Source organism: Lycium ferocissimum, chromosome 10 (genome assembly GCF_029784015.1).
Source record: "Lycium ferocissimum isolate CSIRO_LF1 chromosome 10, AGI_CSIRO_Lferr_CH_V1, whole genome shotgun sequence".
Classification (NCBI taxonomy): Eukaryota; Viridiplantae; Streptophyta; class Magnoliopsida; order Solanales; family Solanaceae; genus Lycium; species Lycium ferocissimum.
In genome coordinates, this window is record NC_081351.1 from 30,551,486 (window position 1) to 30,574,704 (window position 23,219).

Genomic DNA, 23,219 nt, shown 5'->3' on the forward strand with positions numbered 1-23,219 from the left:
GAACTTAAGACGATTATGGAATGAATGAAGATAAAGGTTGAGACTTACCTTGATGAATAGTGGTGTCCTAGCCTTAGGAAAATCGCCTTAATATTTCTTGGGAACTGTTTTTGGTGTTATGTGGGAATGGGTTCGAAATATGGAATATAAAACACAGTTTTTGCCTCCCGTCGACCGCTGCAGCGGTCAATGTTTCGCTGCATCGGTCTTGTCACGACCCAAGCCTATGAGTCGTGACGACTGCCCGACCTCTACTGACCAGGCACTCCTAAACTCGTACCTGAATCTCACTAAGCGACAGGGTGGCCCATATATAGTTTATAACTGAGCTATACTAACTCCTGTAAGATTAACACATCAAGCATTCATAACCAGCATATATATATATATATAGATGCTGAGGATAAAAGATGCAAACCGACTGGTGGTCACGGATCTTTGTACAACAAAAATATTTTTTGACAAGGCTATATAACATCCTAACTACATACAACTATCTACGGACCTACTATAGAGCATATGCACACACGGACAAGGCCCCGTCGTACCCATATATACGTGTCAAAATAGCATACCAAAGGAATTCTGACTCTAAATTACCAAGTGGAGCTCCCAAACGATAAAGTAGAAGACCTGCAATCAAGTGCGCCAATCTGGCTAACTGAACCTGCCGGGCATGAACAAGCACCCCCCCGATCAGGGATGTCGGTATGAAACAATGTGCGAGTATGTAAGGCAAATGATAGCGAGCGGGCCCGAAAACAATACCATCGGGAGACCAAGAATGCCACTAATATCTCGCTTTCGTCTCATATGAAATGCAATATAATACTATTTATATCTCAACTTTGACCAGGAAGTGGCCGGGGTAAACTATAAAATCTCACGACCCGTTGGCCGGGCATATACGTTTGCCGACCCGTAAGCCAGGCATAAAGAGATCTCGCCTAACCAAGTGGCCGTGGCTAAAGAAGAATATATATGTATATAATGTTGATGTATCTCATTCATGAATGAAAAATACTGATACAGTAACATGTCTCTCCTGTTTTTCTATAAACTCAAGGACGTAGAGAGGGGATATAGCCCCTCAGAAAGAATAACATAACACTCGGAAACTATGCAATAATATGACAATCTCTACTTTTGACACATCTCTAGTCATAAGGTTCATTACGCTCTTACCATATATGGAATCATGCTAAGAAAAGAAGGAACGACCTTAACATACCTGAAGCTTACTTCTCGCTTTCCAACCTACATTCTGTCTTGCAATCTACATAAGATCATTCGTGGTCTCATAATCTACACATAAAACTATTCATACTATTGTTAGGATTATTGTCATATGCTTGTCTTAAGCCTTCAAATTAATTCCTTTTAGAATCTACCGAAACAAGCCAAATCTCCCTGAAAAATGGTTATATCAAGAAATCACAATACCAACAACCACCACCAACAACAACAACACTAAAATCAACAACATCATCATTGATACCAATATATCTAATAAAATATCCCACATGATGTTTACCCAATTTCTCCATCAACTAATTCATTATACAACTATTTAATAGCTCTATGTAGTAAACTTAAATCAATATCAATAAGAAGAGATTCATACCTTGTTCTCACTAGAACCGCAATATCTTCAATATTCACATTGAATCCAAGCCAAGATTCACCGCAATACGATACTATAATCATAACTATATGCTGTCCGAACCTAAATCCGGAGATTTCCCTTGATTTGGGCTAAAATTTTATGGGTAGAAGTTGAGAGAAGGTTCCAGGGGGTTTGCAATATCTTTCAGGGGTGTATGGATGAAAATAAGGGGTAAATGTCACACCCCAATTTCCGATAGGGTGTGATGGGCACCCGACCCTTATCTAGGGCCGAGCGAACCCTCTGACTATCGTAACTCTCGTAAACATACTGGGCCCTCGACCAAAACATAAATACATAATGAAAATTTTTAAAGGAACAAACATACTTTATATCTTTACAACTTAGACAAAACTTGTAACCGTGCAAAATCTATAAATCTACATATAACGATACTACGGCTTATGGAGCCGCTCACAACGGGCATCTTATACTCACGACCCTGTCTGCAAAGCCTCTAACATGACTCGGATATCATAACACGAACAGACTCTGACTCGGCAGCACTCCGGAGCAAGTGGAGCTCGCCAATCCCGCTGGAACGTCTTCTGCTAATATCTTTAGCTCACTCGGGTGTACCGCGCGGCATGCAACGCGACCCCCGAAAAGGGGGGTCGCACGGAATATGTACCGAGTATATAAAGCAAGAAATCTAATAACGGAATCATAACGGAACGAAGAACCACGAGTAAAACAGAGATATAGGAAGCGGAGAGTCATAACTTGCTCCTCGCGCACTTATCCCGGACATACACACACCGGTGAGCAAAACATATCATAATCATATTATTTCGAAAACCATAGTCAAGTACGAGAAAATAGATTTAGTAATCAGAACGTCAGAAGGCTTAGCTTAATTCTCTTTCCTTTCGGAAAATATTTACGTCTTACATATACATGTCACACATAACGTCATCAAATTATCATATCATCAGATTATCGTAGCATCAGATCGTCACCTCGCCCCGGACGTCGCATCATCGTAGCAAACTCGTTATATTGTCAGATTTCCACAATAGCAAATCATCATATCATCAGATCAAACAGAATAGCCTATCATATATCCTATGCAGCCCCTAGTGGGACCCGACGGACGGAACGTGGTCGCCCCTCCTGCCTTGGGCGCCACAACACATCATACTTCGAAAGTTTTCAGATCTCCTGCATCCCCGTCACACATCAAATCATATAACCACGGTACCCGGCGGTGGGGGCGCGGCACCGGACACATCATAACACCATTATCCTCGGTTCCCGGCCAAAGGGGGCTCGGCGAACCGGACACATCATACTTCGGAAGCTCATCATACTTCGCATTGTGCGCACGATAGTACCGGCCCGGGACTCGGCGAAGGAAATAACAAACATATGCACGAGCAGAATCGTGGGATCTATATGCCATTCAGACATTCATACAGACTTAACGGAATAGTCAGACAATTTATCTTTCACAATCCGATAGCATTAATCATATCAACTCTTCATGATATTATTCGGAAACATATCAAATAAAACTTTTAGGCATTACAATCACGTATCAGAAACATATATATATATATATATAAATCTTTATTCTAAACTTAACCGATAAGTGAGTATCATATTCGGAAGTTAAATTATTAGCCATATTAAGCTATATCCACAAGTTACCAAAACTACGCAACGGAACATCTTGCGGGCCCACGGGCAAGTACCAAACCACCCGGCCCGCATATGAATGTCGGGGGGTGTTATACATTAGGAACCTCCCACGAGCGTTTCGGAGCGATCCGAGCCCTTAGTCAAAAGTTAGGGACGTTCGTAGTTTCGACTCTTTTATGAACATATTCTTTTAAGCACATTCTTATTCAGTCATACAAAGGCATATAAACTATAATTTGCCTACATTAGGCATACGGAGGTCAAGAAACAAATAAGAATCACGGGCATGCTCGGATCGTAGGAGTAGAGTTACCTCGGGGAGCTTATCATAGCCTATTCATACTAAGACATGCCAAAGAAGGAAAGGTGAGCTTTACATACCTTGGCCGCCCTCCGAGCTATTCCAACCTTACGTCTCGGCTTCTCACGTTCTACAATAATGTCATAAGGTGCCCGACATTAACCATAAGCATTGAAGATTCCAATTCCAAGCCATTACTTTTTTCTACGGAAATTTGAAGACCTCCCCTATAAATCCACCAACCCCGAGAATTTAACTCGGCCAATTTTCAACAACAACCAAACCAATAATCATAAAGACAACATCCATAATCAATTCATAACGCATTCTAAGCAATTCGCACAATATTTCAAGACAACTCAACAATATGCTATGCAACCCGAAATCTTCCAACTTAATGAATACGATAATAACGCGTTTCTTTCTTTCCAATTCTCATACTACGCCAACAATTCCATACATTTCCACACTAGCTTCATAAATATAAAAGAACATATTAGAACCATATTAACTTTCAAACAGCCCACATTCGGCCAAGCTTCAACTTGGGATCATTAACCATCATTTTTACATCATATAATTCGTAACGACGACGACCAAAATATTCAATAACATCAATTCATTTCTTGATACCAACCAGCCCCTACACGGCCCAACATCAACATCTATATTCTCATGAACTCATTCATCTTCTACACATTACAACAACACACAAACAAGCTACATACAATTAATTCTTCACTCCAACACAACCACACACATACACGGCCTCAACATACTACACACGGCCACAACTTACAACACACAACTCTTCATGATTTTTATCCATTTCCATGCAATATAACACGTCCAAGGCAGCCACAAAACATGCAAAAGAGAATTGAATCATACCTTTTCCATTCAACTTCCCATTCGGCTAACTTGATGGATTGTCACAACGAGTGGTTTTCTTCCTCCAACAACCACTCCACGTCGACGAGAGCCCTTCAATTAGTAGGAAGACATGAAGAAGACATTTTTCCATGATCAAAATAGGGGGCAGGTTCGGCCAGCCACTGCCCTTGGCCGAACCCCCTTTTTTTTCTCCCTCTCCCTCTCTTGAAATTTCTAGATGATAAATGATGAATTTTGTCTTCCAATTCAAGACTTGACCATATATATATATGTATATTTAGCTGCACATGGCCGGTCATGTGCACCTTTTATGCTTTTTTTTTTTTTTGTTCCTTTCCCTCCAAAATTCTTCAAAATTCTAGAGTTTTCCTTAGGATATAAAAGATGAATTTTGCTCCCTTAATCATCCAATTCCATACATATGTGTATATTTCAAGCCTCCATGTGGCCATGGCCCACCTCACTCTCTTTTCATGAAATTTTCAAATTTTCCATAATACATTCTTAGTCCCAAATTTTTCCTTAATGCTTCCTTCCAATAAAATCATAAACCATTTGTCGTAAAACCAAGTCGAGAGATAACCTTGTCCATAATTCTTCGCAACCAACTTAAAATATTCCGACGTGCGAAATGCGAGATATAACAAGAACCCCATTTTTATAATGTTTTAGAGTCGGTTTGCACCGACCTAAAATTTACTCTGCGCGTTCGCGCAGCCTTGTGGCGCGTTCGTGCAGAGTTGCTCAGTGCTCCACTGAGCGTTCGCGTCATCTTCAAGAGCGTTCGCGCTGGGTAAATCCCTGCTCTAGCAGTCCGTTTTGAAATGCTTATAACATATGATTCCGATGTCGGATCGATGCACGGTTTGTTGCGTTGGAAACTAGACTTCATGAACTTCAATTTAGGCTTTTGTTCCACTTCAAAACTATTCATATGCTAGAAGATATTCTTTCCCCAAGTTGGTTCATACTTTGTCGTTCAAAGTAATGCTCATCTTCTTCCAAAGTCATACTAACTCAACTTCTTCAACTCGTTTCCTTATAGGATCTCCCGGTATTCCTTATGTACCTCCTTTACTCCTAGAATATACTTGACAATGCTCCACTGACTATACTCCAAAGTTATTTTACTTAGCCATAGCTCAACATACTTACGTTAGAATTTGATGGGTGCTTCTCCAAAGGTACGTGTCACGCCCCGAACCATGGCCTGGGCGAAACACAAGGCACTCGGTGTCATACTGCATGTGACCGAGCGAACCACGTGGCTTGCTGAATCATCATGAGGCATACATGAGCGGAAATATAACGTGAATGCATGATGAGCCTTTATAAAACGTAGTAATTCATAATACTTAATAAAAATACTTGTTTAAACATGAGTGCAGAAATAACATGAATGAGCCAAAATGGCTATACGACTCCGAATGTCGACATAACATAACCGACTTATCTAGTCTATGAAACCTCTATCATGAGTCCGACCGGAAAACATACTTATCGGGACAAGGCCCCAAAGATACCTTAGATGCATAACTAATCATAAAATAAAGAGTTGACTAAACCCCGAATGAGATGGGGCTCACCAATAAGCTAATACGAGCCGCCCCTGCGAGCGGATGTGTCGTCCCGTAAATATCAATACCTGCATCGTGAAATGCAGGCCCCCGGGCAATAAAAGGGGACGTCAGCACATTGAATGTACTGGTATGTAAAGCAATTGAATGAAATAACATGGGACATAAAGTAACAAAGATAAGAACTGAACGTGAAACTGAAACCTGGTTATGAGCATGAACATGAATACATATATAATATATAATATATATATAAACATGGTAGGTAGGGAAGCATTTCATAAACCGACAATATAATATCACCACGTGGGTACGTGGAGTCCGGTCCCTCGCCGCGTCCCGCCGAGCCCTCATACCTTGCCGCCGGGGTATAAGATGGTATCGTAAAATACGATGGATCCATTCGGTGTAAATTAAGGTATCGTCCTATACGGGCGGAGCGATCCTTGTCCTACGGTGGCTACGTAGTTTCAGGCTATCTGAGCCTTCTCGGTAATTTGTGCAACTCCCAAAAACATGAACATAATATAGTTGGCTAAGAAGCCCATGATTTTCGTGAATTAACTTGTACTTGTCTTGTAATCATGATTTCACGAAATAACTTGTAAACATGGTTTCATGAAATAGCTTGTAAATATGGTTTCATGAAATAAATTGTATTTTAGTATGTATGTATCTTGTATCATAGCATGAAAGTAATTATATAATACAGTTGCATGAAAACTTGTAGATATGTAGGATATTCATGAAATAATCATCTTATTTAAAAACATGCATGCAAGAGCCCATGGAATACAAGATATGGGTTTTCATGGATTACGGACGGATTCTCAATAATCATAAAGAAATATTAAGAACTCAATGATGGAATTATAACAATTCATACATAATATAATCATGGACATGGACCTAGGGTTATCATGAGCATGGTATAGAAACCCTAGTTTTAGTAGAGAATCATAATTTATGGGTTATGAGGCGTGGGGAAGAAACAATGATGTTCCCACACGTAGATAGTATCTCTACATACCTGGTAATGCCTCAAACTTGAATTAAAGACTTTAACTTTGAAGAGGATTTCCAAAATCTTGAACTCTTGAACCTTGAGATGGGTTTACTCAAGTTAGAAAGAGATTAGGGACTTGAATTCAACCTAAAATCATGATAAAACTTACCTTGTAGGGTTCTTGAGGCTTGGGACTTGTTCTTCTTGACCTTAGGTTAATTTTTCGTGAATGGGGTGCTGGGGAAAGAAACCCCAAACCTTAAATATAACTTAAAACGCGTAAACCCGACCTTTTGACCCGAAACTGACCCGTTTCGCGATGGTTCCGCGATGCGGGTGCATCGCGCAACATTCTGAAGCTAAAAACTCAGAGTTTTGCGATCTCTCCGCGAAGCGGGGCCATCGCGCGCTCTCTCACGCGCCCTCACGCGCCCCGAGAAGCGACGGGTGTCGGTTTTGCATAGTGTTTGGTAAAATGGGCATAACTTCTCGTACATAACTCTGTTCAAGACCCATAATATACCGTTGGAAAGATATTTCAAAGGGCTACAACTTTCATCAAGGAAGGTTCCTCAAATTCCCAACGGATTTGCACGAAATTTGGCTGGAAGTCAGACGTATCGAAAACTTAGCCGATTCTATAGGATTTCAAGTGCCTTACTATTAGCCATATTGAGATGATCATATCTCCTTGATCCGATCTCTGATTGGCTTGGTCCTTATATCGTTAGAAAGGTATTTCTACATACTACAACTTTCATTGAGGGTACTTTCCCAAATTCCCAACTAATCAAAGAGTTATCACTGCCCGAAGTAGGCCTATCAACCATTTTCGCAAAACGCTCAAACCTTCATTTTTTTTTCCGCTAAAACTCTAATGATATGAGTCTAACCTTAGTTCTAAGATACGGGGTGTTACAATATCTCCCCCTTGGGATCATTCGTCCTCGAATGATGGGTCTTGGTTAGGTATGGGACAGGACATGGCATGAATACATAAACGTGATGAAAATGACACGAAACATAAGAGCTTGACATGATTACATGAAAACATGGTCATGGATCATGAGAACGAATACGTGATTACATTTAAACATGTACATGGGAACATGAAACCGAGTAGCGCCTACATGAATGAGAATCATGAAACATTTGTCCTCGATTTATGACTAGTGGTTAAGAATCGCTACTAACTCGGAATCTACAAAATTTATGGCGGGACTTCCTTCATAATTCGGATCTCTCACGACATTTTCAAACGCCGTCAACTAACTAAAGTATCAACACACAACTCACATAGTATCTTAATACGCATGATGTAACATAATCTTGATTGTTGAATCTTGAATGTGGCTAACATAAATACCGAGCCGGCTCGAACACATGATTATTGGTTGAATGATTACATGATTACTATACATGGGGTTTGGAAGGAATGCGTAGGCACGAATGACATGAGTACTGGAAATAGGCACGAGCATGACATGATTAACTGGGCATGAGACGCATGACGTGGTACATAAATACATGAAACTGGATGACAGGAATACATGAGTGCTGAACCGCTATGAGGTACGGATACGTGTAAACATGGATATCGTAACATGGGATCTGAATGTCGAAAACATGATTGTTACAACATGAGGGTTGAATACTAAGCGCGGGTAGGATTTGGATACTTAGAGACTTGATCATAGATGTTCATGTGTTACCACCATAGACATACGAGATAAGAGTACGAGTTAGGCTCTGAATGTAAGTGCAACTCGTACGAATGCGATAGATTAAGTCATATACTAGGAATATGATTCTAACATAGGTATTCATAAATCTCTAGCGTAGGCATGACATGATACATCAAATCTGAGTAGAATACTTTTGAGATAAGTACCATAGGGTACATGAAAAGATATCTATTTGAATATAGGAATGCACCTTACTTCTGATTATCTTGCTAGCTGTTAATCAAGATTATGAATACCTTAGCTCATCTTGCTCATTCGCGTGAGCGAATTATAAAGGACTGAGAGAAAAGGAATTATTGGCACTATTCACATGAGATACTTTGCTTTAGAGAACAGACATGACATGGTGCATTGTTCATGGAGGACGTAACGTGGAACATGCGTACATAGGAACGTGATTCATATGGCATGAAACGTGAATAGCATGACATGGGGCATGGGACCATGAGCAACCTGACATTTACATGAGTACATCATGGATACATATCGTACCTGGACCTAATTTCATGAGTATTGAGCTATTAATAAGACATAAGCGTGATTTGCGTGAAGTAAGATTAAGGCGTACTCAGTGGATAAGATATCACTTTTGGAACTTGGCTATACTTACAGAATGGGACATGGTTCAACATAGTTTTTTTTTTTGTAAGTCGACACCCTCATTATAAAATAAGACTCATGAAGGCAAGGATCATAGGCATAAATGCTTTGTTCGTCAAGCACCTAAGGCATAAGTAGGAAGTCATCTTGAACTTAAACAGGGCATAAGTAGGTTCGGAAAAGAAAATGGCATCCTTTGTGCCAAGGTATACATTAGCATGAGTTACGTAGAATCGTGGTAGGACATCCATCTTGACTTACTCTTATCATTACCTACCAACCCCATTGTTATGCTATTTCTATATATGGATGCTCAAAGAAGTCGGTCGTGGGCACGAGTACGTGAGAACGTAGGTAGCATATCTTTGGAGTTGAAATAAATCATTTACCTAAGGCATTTTTTTTCCCTTGTTCAAAGACCTGTCGGGCATTCCATAGGATTCTTAGTCTTTAAACTATTGTGTTATCTTCTCCTCAATCATTATCAAAATCAACATCATATTCGGAAAGCACTTAGAAGCTAGAATGTGGTCATGGGTATAAAAGCACGATAGATACGTGAGATATGAATGCGGTCTTTAACCTTGGACATGAGTACAACCTGATGCGAGAAACATGAAAGAACATTCCTTTGCATAGCTTACTATCGTATGGAGTCTTATTCTCGTATCTTAAACATGGAGTGTAAAGCTTAAACAAGGGCATAAGATATGTATGACTAGGCATACTAGTACTTTGGGCATTAGTACTACATAGTACATGAATTATTCTGGAATTGAAAACGTTACACTCTTAAACCTTCTTTTTTTTTTCGCCCTAAAACTTGATCTCAGCGACATGACAAAAGACGAATTCCACACACTTTATCTTTACACCGTGATCCTTCGACATATATCCTCGACGCCTATCAACTTACAAAACACATAGTTTATATCGACACTTAATCATATTATCTCCCCTTTAGTTCAAAAGCCACTTAAAGTGCTGGATCCCTCGAGTTAGCGATAAGTGATCATCTAGTGGTTCCACTAATTTCCTCTAAAATACCGACAACTCATTTCTTTGGCTTACTTCAAGCAATCTATTCAAACTGGATTACTTAAATGAATGGGTTTCTAATGTACATGACTAGCATACATCATATTCTCTCGATGGTAGGAGAACTAAACCTCGACTTAAAGCACTAAAGGTTATTTTTAACTTTTCTTCCTTACTCGACTCTCTTGTCTACTCAAACTTAGATGATTTTCTTCTTTCACCAATTTCTATACCTCGAATTTAACTTAAACCTAAACATGGGTTCTAATACGCTTAGGAAATTTATTCTCAAACAAGGAATTGGAACAACTAACCCCAAACTCCCTATAACTTTCAAAATTATATCATACTATACACTCGGGGATAAATACTTATTCACATAACCTAAGAGGAATTGTCATATCTTTTATCTCAAATAGTAATAGGCTTCGTAGTAACTTACTAACATCATATTCTCTAATTCTTCTCTCGAGCTTAAATAAATTAAAACCAATAATTCAATATTCAAACTTTTGGTTTTCTTATCTAACTCCCTTCCTAGTGGATACATAGATCATATGGCAAAAATATATATATATATATCCTTGAAAAAGTCGAGACTTTATAGTATTACAGGTGGTTGGCTCTTAGGCTATTTCCTGCTTAAAACTACCATGGACAATTTATACACTTTCAAAATTAACTCCCTAACATGTTACCTTGTAGGGTCTTAAATCTGAACTATCAACTGCACAATAACCACATAAGACATAATAGATCTAGGGCATAATATCTCATATGTGACAAGGAGGGAAAATTATTGGCATACCTATGACACATGTGACGGCACATTGGAGTCCGGGCGATCTACCGTATCATGATAACGTGCTTGATCCCCACTTAATCCTAATACTTCATCCCTATCAGTGCCTTGGTCTGCTAGTGCCCGAGTACTACGGGCTATGAACGGTGTTGTTGAATTGGCTATGCCTGGTCTGGGGGAACAAACTGCACCACCACTCTTAGTGTTACTATTGTACTTGATTGAAGGGCATTCTCTTTGCACGTGGCCTTGGAGACCACAATTATAACACACATCCGAACCCATCCTACACACTCCTGCATGTCTTTTTCCACACGTACTGCAAATGGGGTGCGAAAAACCTTTGTTATCCTGTTTCACTTGTGGGCAATCTTTCAGATAGTGACCCTGCCGGCCACACCCAAAACATCTATGGGTGCCATAGCGGCACACCCCTTGATGTCTCTTATTACACTTGCAACACATAGGATTATGAAAACCCCTCTTTCTCACATTGGTCTGAGCTGGGACATTAGTGGTACTTGAAGCAGGTTCTGATGACCTACAGTCGCAGAATTGAAAAATTAGAACTCTCGGAGTCTGAGAGTTCGTCTCTGGGGTCGCATCAATGGTAGCCCTCCGACCCGAAGTTGTCTTTCTCTTAGTAGGCATTTTCTGAAAGAATGCAATGCGCACGAGTCAGAATAACTCCTGATAACTCTATCTGAAAGCAACACATCGATAATGATTAGTTTCACATCTTCCTCATCCACTGAGATCAGGCGCATTTGGTGGAATGGGGAACAACACACGAGTTTGAGTGATTTCTGAGAACATAGCTCTATTGCACGATCTAGAGTTGAAAGAAGTGAGACAATCTTAAATGTCTTGGTGGTCAGCTGTTTATATGTGTGGCGCGCACACACATATAAAAGTGACTCCACTGGACACGGTTTCATAGACTCCCTAAGACACTTGAACCTAGGCTCTGATACCAAGCTTTGTCACGCCCCGAACCATGGCCTGGGCGAAACACGGCACTCGGTGCCATCGCATGTGACCGAGCGAACCACGTGGCTTCTTCGAATCATCGCGAGGCATACATGAGCGGAAATATAACGTGAATGCATGATGAGCCTTTATAAAACGTAGTAAGTCATAATACTTAATAAAAATACTTGTTTAAACATGAGTGCAGAAATAACATGAATGAGCCAAAATGGCTATACGACTCCAAATGTCTGACATAACATAACTGACTTATCTAGTCTATGAAACCTCTATCATGAATCTTGGAAAACATACTTACCGGGACAAGGCCCCAAAGATACCTTAGATGCATAACTAATCATAAAATAAAGAGTTGACTAAACCCCGAATGAGATGGGGCTCACCAATAAGCCGATACGAAGCAAATCCTGCGAGCGATGTGTCGTCCCGTATATCAATACCGCATCGTGAAATACGCAGCCCCCGGCAATAAAAGGGGACGTCGCACATTGAATGTCTTGGTATGTAAAGCAACCGAATGAAATAACATGGGACATAAAGTAACAAAGATAAGAAGCGAACGAAACCGAAACTGGTTATGAGCATGAACATGAATACATATATAATATAATAGCATGAGTAAAAACATGGTAGGTAGGGAGAGCATTTCATACCGACAATATAATATCACCACGTGGGTACGTGGAGTCCGGTCCTCGCCGCGACCGAGCAGCCCTCATACCTTGCCGGGTATAAGATGGTATCGTGCCGATGGATCCATTCGTGTAAAATTAAGGTATCGTCCGGGACCTGGGCGGAGCGATCCTTGTCCTACGGTGGCTACGTAGTTTCAGGCTATCTGAGCCTTCTCGGTAATTTGTGCAACTCCCAAAAACATGAACATAATATAGTTGGCTAAGAAGCCCATGATTTTCGTGAATTAACTTGTACTTGTCTTGTAATCATGATTTCACGAAATAACTTGTAAACATGGTTTCATGAAATAGCTTGTAAATATGGTTTCATGAAATAAATTGTATTTTAGTATGTATGTATCTTGTATCATAGCATGAAAGTAATTATATAATACAGTTGCATGAAAACTTGTAGATATGTAGGATATTCATGAAATAATCATCTTATTTAAAAACATGCATGCAAGAACCCATGGAATACAAGATATGGGTTTTCATGGATTACGGACGGATTCTCAATAATCATAAAGAAATATTAAGAACTCAATGATGGAATTATAACAATTCATACATAATATAATCATGGACATGGACCTAGGGTTATCATGAGCATGGTATAGAAACCCTAGTTTTAGTAGAGAATCATAATTTATGGATTATGAGGTGTGGGGAAGAAACAATGATGTTCCCACACGTAGATAGTATCTCTACATACCTGGTAATGCCTCAAACTTGAATTAAAGACTTTAACTTTGAAGAGGATTTCCAAAATCTTGAACTCTTGAACCTTGAGATGGGTTTACTCAAGTTAGAAAGAGATTAGGGACTTGAATTCAACCTAAAATCATGATAAAACTTACCTTGTAGGGTTCTTGAGGCTTGGGACTTGTTCTTCTTGACCTTAGGTTAATTTTTTCGTGAATGGGGTGCTGGGGAAATAAACCCCAAACCTTAAATATAACTTAAAACGCGTAAACCCGACCTTTTGACCCGAAACTGACCCGTTTCGCGATGGTTCCGCGATGCGGGTGCATCGCGCAACATTCTGAAGCTAAAAACTCAGAGTTGTGCGATCTCTCCGCGAAGCGGGGCCATCGCGCGCTCTCTCACGCGCCCCGAGAAGCGACGGGTGTCGGTTTTGCATAGTGTTTGGTAAAATGGGCATAACTTCTCGTACATAACTCTGTTCAAGACCCATAATATACCGTTGGAAAGCTATTTCAAAGGGCTACAACTTTTATTGAGGAAGGTTCCTCAAATTCCCAACGGATTGGCACGAAATTTGGCTGGAGGTCAGACGTATCGAAAACTTAGCCGATTCTATAGGATTTCAAGTGCTTTACTATTAGCCATATTGAGATGATCATATCTCCTTGATCCGATCTACGATTGGCTTGGTCCTTATATCGTTAGAAAGGTATTTCTACGTACTACAACTTTCATTGAGGGTACTTTTCCCAAATTCTCAACTAATCAAAGAGTTATCACTGCCCGAAGTAGGCCTATCAACCATTTTCGCAAAACGCTCAAACCTTCATTTTTTTTTTCCGCTAAAACTCTAATGATACGAGTCTAACCTTAGTTCTAAGATACGGGGTGTTACAGTACGGGGTGTAACAGGTCTCGCTATAGCGGAACTTCTCCCGCTACGGCAGACCTCATTAATTTCCCGACTCCCATGGCGGCGACCATCTCCCCGCTACGGCGGACTCGAAGACCCTATAATGACCTAGCGGGTCGTTACATTTATTTTAATCTCGTTCTTATATTTAGGTGTGACTTGCCTTGAGTTTTCCACATCACATTAAGGCAGAGTGTCTACAGACTCACTATTGCTCAGAGCCAATGAGCCATTAAAGACACCATCAGCAGTATACTATTTTTACGGTGCTACGACAATGTTTTTTTTATTATCTTATTATGTGGTTGTATTCATTTGTGTTGTCGTCGTCGCCCAGAGGCAGAAGATGCTCCTCCATAGACACTTTCTGTGGAGACGTATCATGAGCCTAGTGTCATTGTTGACACATTTTCCATCGATTTCTTTTTGTGATGAGAGATATGCAGCCTTTGATACGTATTTTATATGTACGAACCGGTTTGACCAGGTAGGACTCATACGAGTTCTTCCGTCTTGCGGCCATAAATATCACCTTGATTGTATCCTTGGATGGATGTCGTCAGGCGCTATGATTGCTTTTCGATAACCATATTGTTGGTACGACTATAGTTCCTTTTAGGGAATATACTTTTATGTACGGGAAGAAATGCACCTGTTCATTAATTATGTATTTTAGAGCCCGTTTGGATTGACTTATAAGTTGCTTATATAAAGTTTGTTTTCTTTTTTAGTGTTTGACCTAGAACTTAAAGTCATTTTGTGCTTAAAATAAGTCCAAAAAATAATTGGGCCCGTTTGGCTTTATATCTACGAACAGCCTTATAAGCCAAAAAAAATAAGTTGGACTACCCGAACTTATTTTTTTTTACTTATAAGCTGCTTTTTTTAAGCCCATCCAAACAGGCTCTTAGTTGTGTGCTTCAAAAGTTAACTAATTAAGACCCAATATCGTGGATGCTTTAAATGAGATTAGGTTCTTTCCTTTTATTTTTTTATTTATGATGTTCATTTTTTTGGGGTTGTAAGAACTTTAGTTTTCTAGAATTATTGAATCAATGTGAATGAATTCAGAATCTAATAAATATATGACCAATGCTATTTATTTCTCATTGTTCAAAAGAATATACCAAGAAGCAACAATATTTTTGTGTTGACTTCTTAACTTTACGCCATAAATAAATTAGAAGTTGATCCTTGCTTCAAAGAAAATAAGTGCCTGGGCAGATGTTATCATTTAAAAGACATATCAAATAAAACTGAGGGAGTAATGAGGGAGTAATATTTATTAAATAGATTTATCTTTGTGCTAAGGGTTTATAGGAAACAAGTAATATTTATTAAATAGATTTATCTTTGTGTTGAGGGTTTATAGGAAACAATCTTTCTACCTTCCAAAATATATATAGGAGTAAGGTCAGCGTACATTCTACCCTTCTCAGATTTTACTTTGTGAGATTTCATTGAGTATGTTATTGATGTAATCCATTACTTCTTTAAGTACTTTTTTATACATAGTAATATACTGTTACTAACTATAGTATGTGTCAATTGTCCGTACAAAATGCAGCATCAGCAGCAGTTGACTGGGTCGGTAGCGGCAGGACGGCTTTCAAGTGGTAAAAAAAAGAAAAAACAGCAAGCATTTGAAGACGAGTGTTGAAGTGTCAAAGTGGCAGTGACTGAAGAGCTTCTCCCCTGACTTTGCTTTCATTCCTTCCTACTATACGCGTCCCCATTACTATTTTAATACTATATATCACTATAACTATACTAAAGCCTGTCCTCACTACCCCACTTTTCCCTGTCAAAACAATAACTATCGGAATTGGAAAAACTTGTCAAGTCTGACAAGCTAGTGTTGGACGTAGATTTAATTAGTTGAAATTTGAAAAAAAGAGAGAGTTTTTGAAAAACTATGTTGAAAAATAATTTTTGAAAGTTGAAGTTGTATTTTAACATGCATTATACTTGATAAAAAAGAAGTTTGTGAGTGGAAAGATTTTCATCAGTTTTGGAGATCTTTTTTCCAAAAATTAATCAAATTTCATGAACAAATAATATTTCATTTTTTTTTAACAAAAAAGAGAGAAAAAGAAAACATGTCCAAAGGGGAGCTTAATTTTGGTGGGATCGAAATAATCAAGGCGTCATGCGGCAGCTAATAATTGCAAATGTTCAATGACGATAAATCTGACAATAAAGAAAACTATAAAAAAGACTTCATTATGTGCTATGAGTTTGGTCAGTTGACCTATGCATGATAATATTAATATAAAAAAAATATTCTAAAATTATTGAGAAAATAAATCTCCTCCTAACGAAAATCAGGGCAAAACCCTAACAAATTTGTGATAGGGATCAAAATTATCGAATTCAAGTCTTGAGTATAGAGTCATCTTGATAGAGAATATTTTACTCCTCAATATGAGATTTTCAGACATAAATTAAATTTAATTGAGCGTAACACCAATACTTATCGGTTGGAAAACAGAAAAAAGAGACTTGTCAAAGAGGAGCATAGGGACTGTACCTAGGAGCAGATGAGTGGCATATAGAGAGCATTGTCCTCGGTTTTCAGCGTACTTCTGGAGTTCTCAAACTCAAACACGCTCCTGTAATTTTTTGTCAAGTGTCAACCTTGACCTCGTAAATATCATGGAAAATCGTTCAATATATTTTCACACGTATACTCAGAAATACTTTACTAGTTTTGACTTTTATACAACACAAGAAATCGTGTTTCTGACTTCCAAGAACATAAACATGAAATAATAATCATCTCTTTCTCCCTTAGACATATTCAAAGCATTGACAAAATACAAACTTTTCATGGAGTATATAAGACTCCACCCTTTCTTCAATGCATTAAATGCATCATCAAAATCCCACTAACCATTTGTACGTAACGTCATTCTTTTTTTTTTTTCTCTGTATTGAAATGAAAAATGCCTTCTATATGGAAAGCATTTTCACTGTCTTCAAATTCCCATCACTCTTCTTCTTCTTCTTCTTCTTCTTCTAGTAGTAATATTATTTCTTCACCGAATACACGTAGGATTTACGGTGGTGGAAGGAGGCTCACTAGGCAGCGTAAACTGAGGCATGTTAGTGATGATGATCTTGGTTTACGGAGTCCTAATATTCAGGCTTTAATTATTGATGAACGTTCAAAGTCCTTACCGGTTTCTACTGATTGTTATGTGGATTTGGGGTCGAGTTCTCGGTCGCCTCACCACCACCTACGTCACTGCTCTGCCGTGCCACTGCCGTTGCCACTCCCGGAGTTTAATTCTGTGCCTAAACAAAATCCGGTTGACTCTGATTTGCCAGTTAGAGTTGACCGGGATACTTTAAGTCCTCCTCTTGCCAGGTTAGTCTTGAATAGTAAACTCATTGTTCAAAATTTAGTATAGTACTATATTTATCAAAATTTATTCTTACATATATGTCTTAAGCTCCAAGTGAAAAATGCTAATCCCTCCGTTTTAATTTCTTTGTCTTAGTTTGACTCGACACGAAGTTTAAAAAAATAAAGAATACTTTTGAATCTTGTGCTCTTAAACTAAAGATGTGTGCAATATATCAAAATACTCTTTGAATATCGTGGTCTTATGTATGCCATGTAGGACATTGGCGGTATAGATTTACTATATATAGAAAGGCGTAAAAATTTACTAAATAGACTAAAAAGGAAAAGTAAGACAAACAACTTGAAATGGAGGAAGTAACTGAAGTATTCATTTAGCCAATTGTACTGGTTTGGGATTGAGGCATGGTTATTTTTGTTTTGATGATGAAAGCTTTTCATCTTAGGTAACTTTGTATCTAAAGGCATGTAGTGGTAGTAGGTAGTTGGTTAGAATTTGAAGTAACCATTTTTGGGATGGATTGATTGCAGTAAAATTTTATAGGTCTTTACCATAAATGGACCTTTTTTCTTTTCTTTTAGGGTTGTGGATTAATTGCAGTAACCTTTATAAGCTAAGAGGTTTACCATAAATGTAGGCATACGCGGAGCCAAGATTTCAACTTTATGCCTTCTGGATTTTAAAATGCCGATCTCAAGTGATAATAACTGGATCCTGATTTAATGTGTATAGATTTAATGAAATTTTCAATACATTGATTTAACAAAAGCTACTACGCCGAATCGCAGCCAGGCTTCTACCTCCGCGACTGAATGTAGGTTTGGAATTGTGAAGAGTTCGTGGTGCTTAGTTGATTTCCCTGACATATCGTATTAAGGACATGTAACAGTTCTAATTTTATCTTGCTTGGGAGTAGATGATTTGAAGTGTGCTAGTTTGTTTTTTCCGTAACAATATTTGATTAGCTATGATGATTTTGTAAGAACAAAAACCGAACGCGGAACTGCTAACCTGTTGGAAGTTGCAGGGATACTTCTGATCGAACTCCAGCTGAGGTGACACGTTCTCAACATCCAAGATCATCTACTCCAACTTATCGGCGTAGGGGGTTCCATCAGGATCTGAATGACGAGGGTGTTGAATTCAGGTTGAACGTTCCTGCTAGAAGTGCTCCAAGTAGTGGTTTTACAAGCCCCATCCCGAGCCCAGAAAGATTTAGTACACAGGACCTTTTTCATCCTCCCTTTCATCAAGCGTCATCATCACCTTCAGAGGCTTACTCTTTCCAACTTTCACCCACAAGGGTTATAAATAGAGCTGATCATTCTCCACTGAGTAGCCTCAGGAATAACAGAAGTGGTGCTGTGCATTCTCATCATAAATCTCTTCCGGAAAGTTCTCTAGCTTGGAATGAAGCTAACAACATCAATGTGCACCCGCTACCCCTTCCACCAGGAGTTTCAAGACAACCAGAATTAGGTCCCATCCACAGCAATATGGATAAACCTTGTGTATCACCAACAAAGGGTCAATGGCTAAAGGGAAAGCTTTTAGGTCGTGGTACATATGGAAGTGTATACGAAGCTACCCATCGGTAAGGGATAAAGCTTGCTTAGACCTTAGTAAGTAACTCGGTACAAATGTAACATTTGCTCTTTTGTTTTCTCCGTTTTGACAGTGAAACCGGTGCTTTACGTGCACTGAAAGAAGTTGATCTCACTCCGGATGATCCTAAATCTGCTGAATGTATAAAGCAGTTAGAACAGGTGACTTCCCCATGTCTTCGTAGTCTACGTAATTAAAATTTCTACATAAACTGCAATCATTTGAGATGCACGGTGAGAAACCATATTTTAAAGGCCAAATCTTTGTTAAGTGAATTGAAGTGAACTCTAAACAAGTACTTAATAAGCATGTTATATAATAGCTTCCTGATAACTTGCGTTAGTAAAATATTAAAATCCCGGCTATATCCACCTTTGAGCTAACCATCATGTGCCTGAAGATGCAAAATCAATAATGTATCCAATAGAGACTTCTATTGATCATATCTTTTGACTTCATAAGCTTCCTTCACGTTTTGCATCAGCTAGAAAATAATTGCGGAATGTTGGTAACTGGCAAGGTTGAGGATTCATATTGCAGTATTTTTTATTCTACTTGCTTATACACAGCTTATCGCATCTGAAAGGATGAAGCTTTTGTACTGGATTGCAATGACCATGACTAGTTTTTCACTATTTTATGCTATTCTAAATTAATTCAGTTTCTTCCTTACTTCTGTTGTAGGAAATAAGAGTTCTCCGGCAGTTAAAGCATCGAAATATCGTTCAATATTATGGCAGTGAAATAGTAAGAACATCTATCTTTCTTGTTCTTTTGCCATGTTCAGGTATTTCTTCAGAATGTTGAAAGATAAATGCTGTTGGCAATTCAGATGGAAGACCGCTTTTGCATATATTTGGAATATGTGCACCCCGGATCAATTAATAAGTATGTTCGGGAACATTGCGGAGCTATGACAGAGTCAATAGTTCGAAACTTTACTAGGCATATTGTATCAGGGTTGGCTTACTTGCATAGCACTATGACAATACACAGGTAGATACTGGGTTTCATCACTGTGGAAAATGTCACTTGATTTAAAGATTCATTAACAGAACCCTTTTGCTTTACAAACTTGTTTTTCTGGCGGTGTTGCTCGGTCTAATGGTTGGTTTCAATGGTTTTTTGCTGAGTAGGGACATTAAGGGAGCAAATTTGCTTGTAGATGCATCTGGAGTTGTTAAGCTTGCAGACTTTGGATTAGCAAAACATGTAAGCTTTCTGAATTCTAATGCCGAACTGAAACTGCCAGAGTTCCTTTGTTTGTTCTAATTAACTGTTTTTTAGTATTTTCCTGTAAACCCTGATCTGTAGTGAAAACGAGTGAGCTGGATCTTTCATCAGTTAGTTTTCATGCATACCTTACTGTTGTAATTTCATATCATTTCTCGTTTTCCCAGCTTTCCAGCTGTGCAACTGATCTTTCTCTGAAAGGGAGCCCTCATTGGATGGCTCCAGAGGTAGGCATCGTTATGCTACTTTCCGGCTACTGCCTGGCTTCTTTTTTCTTTCCCCTCTATTGGTTGTTGGCTTATACTTATATCTGGACTTCACTTTTTTTACAGGTAATGCAGGCTGTGTTGCGCAGAGATGCCAATCCAGAGCTTGCCTTAGCTGTCGATATATGGAGCCTGGGTTGTACTGTTATTGAAATGTTTACTGGACAGCCCCCTTGGGGTGAACTTACTGGGGTAAGTGTTTAAAGTTCTTACTTTTCGGGCCTTCTAGAATTGATTCTGTAAGTGTCTAATGTTCATCCTTTGGCCCCTATTAGGTGCAAGCTATGTTTGGTGTCTTGAACAAATCACCACCTATACCCGAAAAATTATCGTCAGAGGGGAAGGATTTCCTTCAGTGCTGCTTTCAGAGGAAACCTGAAGATAGGCCATCAGCTATGATGCTACTTGAACATGCTTTTTTATGTAATACTAGTTCGCATGAGCATAGTATTACTGTTACTGGTTGCTCAGAGGATTCTTCAGGGACGAAATTACATGTGAGTGGTACATGCTGCTGATGATGTGACTACGTTTAATGGTTCACGTTGGTGTATTATTTATCAGATTGTCTGAAAAAAATTCCAAATGGCTTTAAACTCTGAATTCGTTGCATTTCAGGATACCCTGCAGAGTCCTAAGAACCCAACTAACCATAAGAAGGAACCAAAGCCACCGTCACCAGGAACATCTGCCAGGCATGGAACGTGGCAGGTAATAATTGTCTTGTACTTCTTCTATCTGTGCTTGTCATATTTGTTACATACCAAGCGCTTTATTCTGTGAAATTGTTCTTTCTCGTATTAGTATCGTGTTATGCCATTGACTGTCACGTCCATCTTATGCAAAGTTAAACTGTGTCTCTTTCAGTGAAACTTCTCAGCAAACTCATCCTGAAACCTGTGAGTATGGAGCAGCTTCTCACCACTCTCCGCATTCTACACTTGAAGTTCTTCCCTGTATTTCTTCAATGGAGCTGAACTCGGGTTCACGTGCAGCCAGCCCCTCAAGCGTTCCTAGTAGCTTTCGCCTGGGACCTGAAAACAGAAGTCCTTATAGGATCACAGGAAAGGAAATTTCAAACCTCTGTATAAGATCATAAATGAGTAAAAGTTGAAAAAGATCGTGTACAGATCAGGAGAATTAGATAGACAACTTTAGTTGGATGATTAGTCACAATGTTTCCGGGAGAGATATGCAATTCTATTCCCGTATGCATCCACGTCTTTTGTGTACTAGTGATGTTGTTTTTGAAGCTATCAAAGACTTACATAGTTTTGGAACAGATTCATGAAGACTTGAAAGATGATTCTGAAGTTAATAGTGCAACTTAGACTGAATATATGACTTAGGTACATAAAAGCCACAGGTTTTTGTAGATGTAAATGTTTTTTGTTGTGCTTAATGCCAACCTAAAGGACATCTATTCCAACTCCTCAGCTGATTAGTTTTGTTATGAACTTGTATGAAAGTTTCTCATGAATAAACTATCTCAAAACTCTTAAGACATATTCCTTCGAGGTTTTGACTATGGAAGTGCTTCCAATATTAAATTGCGGGCGCGATACAATTCTTCAGGTGACAATAAATTTCTATGGTAATTTTCTGTCTGCATTCTTTTAGTAGTATTTGGAAGAGTAAATTATGAAAACATAGTATTATACAAAGTATAGGGTCAACCACTTTGAAATTTAAAAAAGAGATTATTACTAGCTAAAGATTCTGGCATAAAAGTGACATAGTGCATTACTACTAGTAGTGTAGTCAACATTTGTTTATTTCACTACGTGTTTAATAACTTTTCTTAGATAAACTTATTTATTTCTACTTAGGTGTGTTCGGTTTCAGTTTTTCTTATGTTTGATTGGTCAAATTGTTATGAAAATATCCTTTTTCAGGAAAATAAATTTATTAAAATGAGAAAAATGACTTTGCTAATGAAAGTAAAAACAAATAAGTTTATGACTTTCAAATTCATGATCTCTTCCGCACCCTTCCAACACCCCACCCCTTGACTATCTCACCCTTGGCCACCCCGAAATCCCACTCCCCGCATCCCACCCCATAATATTTTGCTATATTACCTATAAATGCTCTTAAAATAAATTTTTTTTACCTACATAACGAATACTAGAAAATAAATCCACTTGTTTTACGAAAAATATTTTTTAGAAAAACATTTTCCATTAGAAAAT

General features: G+C 38.7%; 2 protein-coding genes across 2 annotated transcripts; one reads left to right on the forward strand and one right to left on the reverse strand.

Annotated features, from left to right (window-relative positions):
- Window positions 1-11,276: 11,276 nt before the first annotated feature.
- Window positions 11,277-11,921, reverse strand: LOC132034797 (uncharacterized). Its single transcript, XM_059425153.1, has one exon. The coding sequence runs from the start codon at window positions 11,919-11,921 to the stop codon at window positions 11,277-11,279; it is 645 nt and encodes a 214-aa protein (XP_059281136.1).
- A 5,248-nt stretch (window positions 11,922-17,169) lies between these two features.
- On the forward strand, window positions 17,170-22,340 carry LOC132033332 (mitogen-activated protein kinase kinase kinase 5-like). The gene is made up of 11 exons (XM_059423280.1): window positions 17,170-17,925; window positions 18,951-19,517; window positions 19,602-19,689; window positions 20,213-20,275; window positions 20,361-20,524; window positions 20,665-20,740; window positions 20,929-20,988; window positions 21,094-21,219; window positions 21,303-21,524; window positions 21,646-21,738; window positions 21,875-22,340. Exons 1-11 carry the CDS (start codon window positions 17,501-17,503, stop codon window positions 22,124-22,126), a joined length of 2,136 nt encoding a protein of 711 aa, XP_059279263.1. The 5' UTR covers window positions 17,170-17,500; the 3' UTR covers window positions 22,127-22,340.
- Window positions 22,341-23,219: the final 879 nt, after the last annotated feature.